Source organism: Notothenia coriiceps, unplaced genomic scaffold (genome assembly GCF_000735185.1).
Source record: "Notothenia coriiceps isolate Sejong01 unplaced genomic scaffold, NC01 NC01_scaffold00035604, whole genome shotgun sequence".
Lineage (NCBI taxonomy): Eukaryota > Metazoa > Chordata > Actinopteri > Perciformes > Nototheniidae > Notothenia > Notothenia coriiceps.
This window is the reverse complement of record NW_011368305.1, coordinates 31,518-41,086: the sequence shown is the minus strand read 5'-3', so window position 1 is coordinate 41,086 and position 9,569 is coordinate 31,518. Positions and strand designations below refer to the sequence as shown.

At 39.6% G+C, this 9,569-nt stretch overlaps 2 protein-coding genes across 2 annotated transcripts; both read left to right on the top strand.

Annotated features, from left to right (window-relative positions):
• The first annotated feature begins 850 nt into the window (after nt 1-850).
• On the top strand, nt 851-4,550 carry LOC104963081 (uncharacterized). The gene is made up of 2 exons (XM_010791629.1): nt 851-926; nt 1,192-4,550. The coding sequence occupies exon 2, from the start codon at nt 1,322-1,324 to the stop codon at nt 2,099-2,101; it is 780 nt and encodes a 259-aa protein (XP_010789931.1). The 5' UTR covers nt 851-926; nt 1,192-1,321; the 3' UTR covers nt 2,102-4,550.
• Nucleotides 4,551-6,970: 2,420 nt separating this feature from the next.
• Nucleotides 6,971-9,055, top strand: LOC104963088 (uncharacterized). The gene is made up of 4 exons (XM_010791640.1): nt 6,971-7,489; nt 7,724-7,863; nt 8,241-8,361; nt 8,910-9,055. Exons 1-4 carry the CDS (start codon nt 7,177-7,179, stop codon nt 9,053-9,055), a joined length of 720 nt encoding a protein of 239 aa, XP_010789942.1. The 5' UTR covers nt 6,971-7,176.
• Nucleotides 9,056-9,569: the final 514 nt, after the last annotated feature.

The window sequence follows — 9,569 nt, the reverse complement described above, 5'->3', positions numbered from 1 at the left end:
CTCATTCAAGCTTTTATTTTGAGAAACTGAAAGATCATTTAGTTTTGGCTCTCGCTCCGGACGCAGTGGTATTGAATGTGGCTTTGGACCAGTTATTATTTTTTCTTTCAGATCCCATTTCCCCCCCGACCTCACCTTTCTGTCATTAACTCAGCCAGACGCTACTTCATCAAGCAAATTGTTGCGGTTTAGATGATATTCCTGATCACTGCAACATACTCTGGGTTCCTTTTGTCCAATATTTGCAGTAGAAATTGCCTTTATAGCATTCACCTGTTCCTAATTATGCTGTTTGTTATCATGGTCGGCCACCTGCATGGTCTCTGTGTGTGTGTGTGTGTGTGTGTGTGTGTGTGTGTGTGTGTGTGTGTGTGTGTGTGTGTGTGTGTGTGTGTGTGTGTGTGAGAGAGGGTTTGCTTGTAGGAATACATTCATATTTGATTGCGTGTGTGTGTGTGTGTGTGTGTGTGTGTGTGTGTGTGTGTGTGTGTGTGTGTGTGTGTGTGTGTGTGTGTGTGTGTGTGTGTGTGTGTTAAAGAGGCCCTGGAGTTCTTTATGTTTTTTGTTTTGTCTCAATCTCTGTTGCTAAGCTAAGTTTCATTTCTTTCAAGAACCTAATATTTGGNGTTAACAATACCGTGTAACTGTCACGTTTGAAGGGACGAAATCGTGACATCTTCACGCCTCCCAGCATGGTAAATCGTGACATGTTCACGTCATGCCGTGATACCGGGTTGTATTTAGACTGCAGATGTTGTCATCTAGTTGGCACAAAACCACAGATTTATCGATTTATTGAATGTTAGCTTGTGGAAATAAATGAAAAATGAAATGTTCTGTATTTTATCTTTCAGTGATTCAATGTTACAGAAACAAGAACATCTAAAGCAACAGAGTGAATATCCAATGTGATATAACCTTCATGTGTAAGTAGCCCCATTTAAACAGCTCACACACACACACACACACACACACACACACACACACACACACACACACACACACACACACACACACACACACACACACACACTATCATTTATGTCACTTCTGTTTTTGTCTTTGGGTTTCTGTTGAATTGGGTTCTATTTAAAGAAGTCCAAATATGTGGGAAATTATTTTTTTTAATGGTTTTCTGGTAGACGGTGTATCTGGTGAAGTGTAACTAATAAAGCTCCTATCAAATTACAGGTACTGTGAAGGATCTGAACGACAATCAACACAAAACACCCACTAAATACTGAAGTCTATCACCTGTGGGCCACATAAATCAGCTTTAAAAAGACACATCCAAGCAGATTGATCGGAGTCATTCTTAAAAATGCCCGGACAGCTTCCACCCCAGTTGTCCGGTCTGCTAATCAACCTCTGTGAAGCTGGGAGACTATTTATTAAGCAGCATGAAAGTAAGAAAACAAGAATGCAAGCCATTACAGATGAACTTGTAGAAATATCTAACAATTTAAAAGTGGTGCAGAACAATCTGAACAAAGCCAGACTACATGGGGCAGTCGTAGAAGGAGTTGGAGTAGTAACCGTGGGGCTAGCTGCAGCTTTTCTACCAGCTCCTGGAAAACTGGCATTATGCATCACAGGAGGCACGGTAGCAGTCTGCGGAGTAATATGGGCTCTTACAGCAAATGCTACCAAGGCCATGACAGAGATCATGAGTATCATCAAAATTGAAGATTTGGGGAAAGAATTAATGGAAATCATCGAGCTGCTAAAGGGTCTCCTGGTGGACATTAAGAAGGTGTCCCGGGAGTTGGAGGAAAAGTGCTCCTCTTTAATTACACCAACGAGGAACCAGGCAAAGATAGGACTGACGAAAACGGAAGAACTTCAGCAGCTTCTGAGGCAAACGGCTACACTGTCAGAGAAAAGCAAGGAAGTCGTGGACGGGACTCTCAACACACTGAGGCAAGTGAAGGAACTGTTAGACTTCATTATCACTCTCACCAGCAACACTCTTAAGACTGAGGATGACGCGAAGCTCAGAGACTTAATCACCGATTCAGCTCTGCTGTGCGAGAACACCGTGCTGGAGTTTGCAAAGATGAGGAACACGCTCAGGGACTACCTGGAGAAGCAGGCCGGGTAGGGACGTGCAACTCCATCGTTGAAGTAAAGCACAGTGTTGCATCACAGCTGCAAGCAAAAGTCCTTCGATAAAATACAATTAATCTCTACTTGCAGTCAAACATAATATTCATATGATCATAAATACATTGTTGAAAGGTTTATATCCAAACGTAGGAATACAAATAATTGCATTTTTATGTTTTTTGGATTGTTTTTTTTTTAATATAAACCAGTAAATGTTCGTAACCACAACTGTGTTTACTGTATATTTCGTCTGTGATTGTTTTTTGTGAGTGTAATAAGTACAAGTTGAAGTGATCATATGTTAAAAGAAATATGTGAAATGTTCTTTCTGTCAAAAGCATCTGAAGACGTGAGTCTGTGTTTTTCAGCAGCTTGCAGGCTGAGCACAGGCAGGAGAGATAGTTGACGCTGTATTCTACATATTTTACAGACAGTTTTGTACGTGGTGTTCAAAATGTAAAGACCACACTCTCAACCAGAGCAAGGACAAACTTCCAGTCTGAAAAGTGAAGCCAATGTGGAAGTGCCTTTCTTTCTAGTAGTCAGAATGGAGGCGACACTTGTACAGTGATATCGTATAGAAGTCTATGAAAGGACTTCTTTTACCTTAGTAAACATTTCCTTAAAGGGTTTATAGTTTAAATGACTGATCAATCATTTAAAGACTTCTTGAATACTGTTTTGAGTTCATTTTGTCAAGATTCAGAGATTTCATGTGAAGGAACCAAGTGTTACAATCTCTTAAACATGCAGTAACCACAAAGCTGTTCAATATAGGCTACTGCTTTTTGGATACTGTTGATAAATTAATCAACCGATGCATTACACTTTGTCAGCTGTGATAAAGACTTAAACAGGGCGGCAACATTTTAGGATTGTTGCCAAATACTTTCACTGCTTAGTCATACCTGGAATTTACTGTCCTTTCACTTCGGTAAACAATACATTCAATGACTAAGATAGCTAAAAATACATCACATAAAGGCTATAGCACAGGAGAGCTAATTGATGCTAGCATTTACATTTGCTGCCTTTCAGTGCATTCTGCCTCCACAGCCCGATATATTTGAGCAGATACTGTGGATAAGAAATGGCAAAACTGATTAAATAATACACGTTGTCGTCACTCTTATGTCTTGAGTTAAAAGTAGAGAGTATTGGCACCATTCCCATCTCAGTGTGCCTTCTCTATGATAGCATGTTTCCAGTTGTTATGCTAAACTACATATACAGGTCAAATACACTTGCAATGCAGACTTTCCTCCAGTCCTCTAACAGCTCCGGTAACCTCGACACCAACTCTCAGAGCCCTGCTGACCCTGCTTGTTTGTGGTCAGAGCCAATAGAGATGCATTTATAAAAACTCACGCTGCTTCGGGCTGACTTTCGACACCCTCGTCATGTGTTTCCACTTTAGCTGCAATTGTATTCCTCTTCATTATTCATTCAAACAGAGCAGCAGCAGCAGCAGTGGCCAGCACTTGCAGCAAATTTCTTCCATGTGTTTCTAATTGCCTCAGTCGAGGTGTTTTTAACACAAGGTGAAGTCATTAACACATGGGCACACTCTTTAGATGTGGAGCCAGGCGGCCGCGGGTGAGAGGGTCGACAACAGCTAATGCACCGATACAGAAACACATGTCACGCGCTGTGCAGAACACCAACGCACTAGTCCACTGCGCCACACGCCTCCTATATCTATTAATATTACATTTAATCTCTGGTGTAACTTCTTTTTTTTCTCACTATTTAACGATCGGAGGAGACCATCTTTACAAATTACATTGTATGTATCACGGCTCTTTCTAGATCTTCAAAAACAAAAGGAAAAACATTTTTAAATTAATGTAATCCACATTCAGGATTTTTTTTTTTCTTTTAAATTATGTATTTACTTGAGACATCATATAGCCCAACAACTATTGGCATCTGCTGTTTAGCGTAAATGTATTTATGAGTTAATCCAAACTCTGCTGTGCAGAAACTCTTAGGGAAAATACTGCAAATGACTGAAATGAGATATTGAAATATGTAGAGAAGACTGGACTAAAAGATCTGGAGGACAAATGTCCATCTATGCCATGAATAGAAAAGATATCCTGATAATTAACATGTGCCTTCAGAGGGAAATCAAAGAAGCTTTCAAGGAAATATTCAACACTTTTATGCACTTCTTGGAAAGTTAGCAAGCACCTTTAAAAATGTTTACTATCTCTATATCTCTTAATAGTACATTTAATTGATCATGAGTTAAGAATTTATAATGTGTTTTCCCCTGTATTTTAAGGATTGGAGGACGGCATCTTTACAAATGTCATTGTATGTATGGCGGTACATATTCTTTCTACATGTTATTTTTCATATGTCATATTATAATCCACATTCAGGATGTTCCATTAACTTTGATGCTATATACTTTCGTTTAGACATCATATAGCATCATTAAAGAATACAAGCAACATGTATTTGTGTGTTAATCCAAACTCTCCTCAGGATATCATATCATAATGTTTGCTTAAGGACAAAATGATAAGGTTCATTTTATCTTAAAGTTATGAGAGGCCCACACTTAAATATTACATGGCATTTAAAACCACTTACCTTTATATGATCATAGTTATTTATGAATCATCAGATACTGAGTGTAGGGTTCCAGCTCAGATTGTTTTCACCAAACATAATCCAACAGCTCCATCTGGTGTTCAGTTGAGAGTACTGCATGCATACAGGAGCAACCTGAGGAAAAGATAGAAGCAGAAGACATCCATACATTAGTGTTGAGTCTCATAAAGCACTGACACAGTTCTGCTTGTACAGTAACATAAGGGGAAATGTTCAAATCTAATGTTTTCAGAGAAGACATATTTCATAGTACAATTACAAATAAAGTTATTGATCATTGATGGCTGTCCTCCCTAAAGGCAAGTCAAATTGTATTAAAGCCACGTACAAAACATATCAAACATTATAACAGAAACTAGTACACACACAATGCCTTCAATAAGAACAATAGCAGATATTTAGAATAAAATGAAAAACATTTTTAATTTACAATGTGCAATAAATAAAATAAAATAAAAATGTTTCTATAAACATCTTTAATACATTAAAATATAATAAAATGTAAACTAGATAAATAATTAAAAATACATCTGTATATGAATAAACAAAATAATTCAATAAACCCATCAACTCAGCCACGTGCACAGCTGCTGTGAAGCCCTGGATCTACGTCAGAGGGCTTCCCTTTAAGTCTATCTGCGGTCAGCACATGGGCAGGGTAAACATTTGAGGACACCCCACACACACACACGCACACACACACACACACACACACGCACACGCACACACACACACACACACACACACACACATACACACACACACGCACACTGCCTCGTACGTTCACATGTCGCACGTCATACAAAAAACACACAGACGGCACAACTACTAAGCATCCATAAATGGGTTCAACAACATTTTGTGGCCTTCTCTCAATGCAGTAAAATAAATAAAAGCAGTACTAAAAACGGTAGTAGACGCTAAGAGAAGGCCCTAGTTTGCTCATACAAATTGTACAAAACTACACAAAGCCAAAATGTAGTTTCATTTTATAGTAATACATTAAAATGTGCCACAGCTTGAATGTATTCCTTAGCATCTCATTTGATAGTTACACCCCCACAAACACACTGCTTCCCCTCCTATTACAGTCCATATCCTCTTGTTTGTGATTCGCATTTAATCACATATATCGGTAGTTATTTTCCCACTGATAACAAAGTTGAAAGGTTAATATTTAAACATAAAAAGACAGATGCAATGCAGATAACATCACATATCAGTACTTATTTGTTCCCATGGTAACAAAGGCAAAGTGTTGGCATAAAAAAGGACTTGAAACAAATGAAAAACAGATAAAAATACAGTTTTTAAAGCAAATCCAATCATCATCTGCTGCTGGTATCTCGCTGTTTGCAGAGTGTATGTCCTGTGCTCATCTGACAGTGAGGAGTGATCTCAGAAAAAGGGAACAATTCACAAAACGTGAGTAATGGCCCCTAAATGAGGGGATCATCATTCCTGTGTAATTTGATCAACAATAGTGTTAGTGTTGATCAGCATCAGTGTGATCATCTTGGGAATTTGATCCCTTTTGTTCCAGCTGATTGATTGGAGATCATCTTTAACGGAGGAATAAACACTGATCTGCGTGTTAACTCTGACTCACTTGACAAACAGTAATGGGGGGGGTGGGGGGTTAGGGGGGGGTAAGTGGTAGTTTTGTGGTAAATGTGCGCATTAACAAGCAGAGTAACGCGCTGCATCTGCGTCATAGCTCTGCTCTTCGTTTGCTCTCTCGCGACTGGCCTCGTGCTGATAACAGGCAGAAACACAAATGATGACAAAACATCAAAACGGGACAACTTTATTTGGTCTGGCCCCGTTATATGAAACAACTGTAATGCAGCAGTGTGACAAAACACCGGGTTCTCTATATTAAAGTCCTTCATATTTCATATTAGGAAGATATATTTAAACGTGTATAATTACCGATAAACCTTTCTTGCTTGTTTTGTACAATGTATGCTCTAATTCTTATTCCTCGTTCTTTTTGTGCTTTATACTTTGAAATATAAGCACATTTAGTGTTTTTGCAACTAAATGTGCTCAATAAATAAGGCTGATTTACCCAAAAGTGCATCGGTGTTAAACATAGATTTATTATGTTGTGTGCCAAACTGTCAAATATTTGTAGGCCTATCATGTATATTACAATTTTTATTAATTATTATAAGTTGGGTGAAATAAGACAAATGGCCTTTTCTTTACCCTAGAAAAACAATTCAAGAGGAATTTGTCATTTATTAATTGTTTATTTATCTGTATGGGCTGACTCGGGTGATTTTCACCTTTCCTTTGTCTGTCCTCGAAGCCATCATATCAATCACCCATCATGTTCCGGGTGTTAAAGCTGATACAGCGCGGGGGGGGGGGGTTGTCATCAAAGGCATCGGGGTGGCCGTTATCACCAGGAGTCCTGCAGACCTCATTTCACTTTCTCTGACAATGACAGCAGGAGCTCTGCGCCTCTGGGTGCTCCTCGCGCTCCGGATGAGGTGCGTCACCCTCCTCGCGCTCCCTCTGGACAGGGGGACGGCACCGGGGAGGGAGCACGGGGTAGATACGGAAACGGGGAGCAAAAAGCTGGACGGGTTGTTACATTTGAAGGATTTACCGCGAGGACCGGCCTTGGCTCCGAACAAAAAGGCGCCTCAGTTCATGTTGGATCTTTTTAACGCGATGACGGTTTCCGAGGGGAGAGCCAAGAGCCAGAAGGAGATTCTGGAAGGAAATACAGTGCGGAGTTTTGAAGATAAAGGTGAGTCAAACTGACATACGTGCCTGGTTCTTCCGTTTATTTGAAAAATAAGTTAAGTCGTGTAACAACAGCATGAACGGTGCGTAATTGTGATCCATATGTGCTTTTACGCACGTTTACGCATGACCCATGTCGAATTTAAACAGCTAAAAGTAAGGACTTTGCTACATTTCTTTTCAGAACAGTATTTCAATGTTTTACTCAAGCTGTGTTTGATATTTTTTTCGCCTGCAGGTAATTCTGGAGAGAGGTTTCACTTCTTCAATCTGTCCTCTGTGGGCAGAGAGGAGAGAATGATCAAAGCAGAGTTTCGTTGGTTCAGAAAGAAACAGAGTTTAACCCCTCGAAAGTCATTTGGGCCTCATTTTATAGAGGTAAGATTGTTTGGTGAGCATTATGTTAATGTGTTAACTGATAAAATATTTCATTTGAAGTAAGGAAACATAAAACCAGAGAGCATGTGACCATATTTTCATTTCATTTAATTTCAAACCCCTGTATTTAGGTCAGGGTTGAATCCCATTGAGAGTCCTTGATCTTTTTTCAAGGGTGACCTGCGATCGATATAATTTAGTATCTGAAAAACGTAGTTGTAGTAACGCCACTAAAAGCCAGCAAAGGAAGACACATCTGCTTCATATCTGCAGGACTTCTGAGATACGCAGTGAGCCTGTGTAACTCTGATAAATAATAGGCTTTTAAAGTGAGAATTTATGACCTAAAACCAGCTCGCCATGTTGTGACTCCTCAGGGATCTGTACGAGGTCTGGGAGCAGGCCGAGTGAAGCCATGGAGAGGAAACCTCATCAGCCTCCCAGACTGGTGCCTCTGCACACGAAGGGAAGGGAAGTCTCAAATTTCACTCCCAAACGGTAAAAATAAACGCCTTCTGTTCAAGACCGAGACCATGCCACGTATCAGTCTCCTTTGCAACAAAGTGCTAATACAACAGCATCCAAAGAAAGCATTAATGTTTTTTTTAAGTATCATTTTGTATAATTGACTGGCACATTCCCCCTAATCACACAAAAGAATTCCATTTGCATCTAAAATACAGAAAAACTTGTAAATATAATAAAAAAACTTTAAGTTAAAGTTAATCAACTGGGAAGTTTGATGATAACTATCCGTAATTTTTGAATTGTACCCCTATTCCCTTGTGGTGTACGTAAATAAATAAACATATACACCTGGGAAAGGTCATTTCCCCCATAATTCGAGCCCAGAGAAGTTATTCTTAATGTAATGTATATTAGTTATTATCTACTACGAAAGTTTTACGAAAGAATATCCAGAATTTGAGTATTTGTTATACCCCGTCGATTGTGGTTGAAATGTCAAGGTGCAAAGTGGGATCCGATAACAGCCTAGGAGAATAACGCATCCCTGGGGTGACACGCGCCCTCTGGGAGCATGGAAGGATCAGCGAGGTCTCCGTCATACCCAAGAGAAAGCCGAGAGCTGATGGACACCACCACGCCTTACCTCGTCCCTCTTCTCCGACGACTGGAGGACGGAAGCGTCAAAACCAGTCGTTTCCTGGGTAACGATGAAGGGGGTGTGTGAGCCGGGGGACCCAGAAGCACATGAGGTCAATTTAATAAGCTTTTCAGTAGCATAGTCCATAATGATCCCAAATGAGACAAATATATAAAGAAAGAGTACTTTATGATCCCAATTGGGAAGATGTTGTATACAATTATAATAAAACAATATTTAAATATAACCATTTTGGGTGTCCCAAAATAAACGAGAAGAACATTCAATACATCTAAGTTAGTTTCCTGACAAGTTGCCTGTTTTAAAAAATGAAAACAAATCTAAAAAATTCCAATAAAATGGCTTCATCTAGAATACCCAAAATGCCAAAAGTGTAATCCTTTATATAAGTATGCTCTCCCCGACCCGATATGCCCCTCCCCTCTCTCTACAGCAGCCTCATCACCCTGGGCCCCCCGTGAGTTAAACGATCATCAACAGCAGGAAGGCGGCGAGCGTCTCAGGTAAATATATACGATAAAAGTACTTTATGATCCNCAACTGAAATATTGCAAGCCTTTTATTATTTTAATATTGCTGA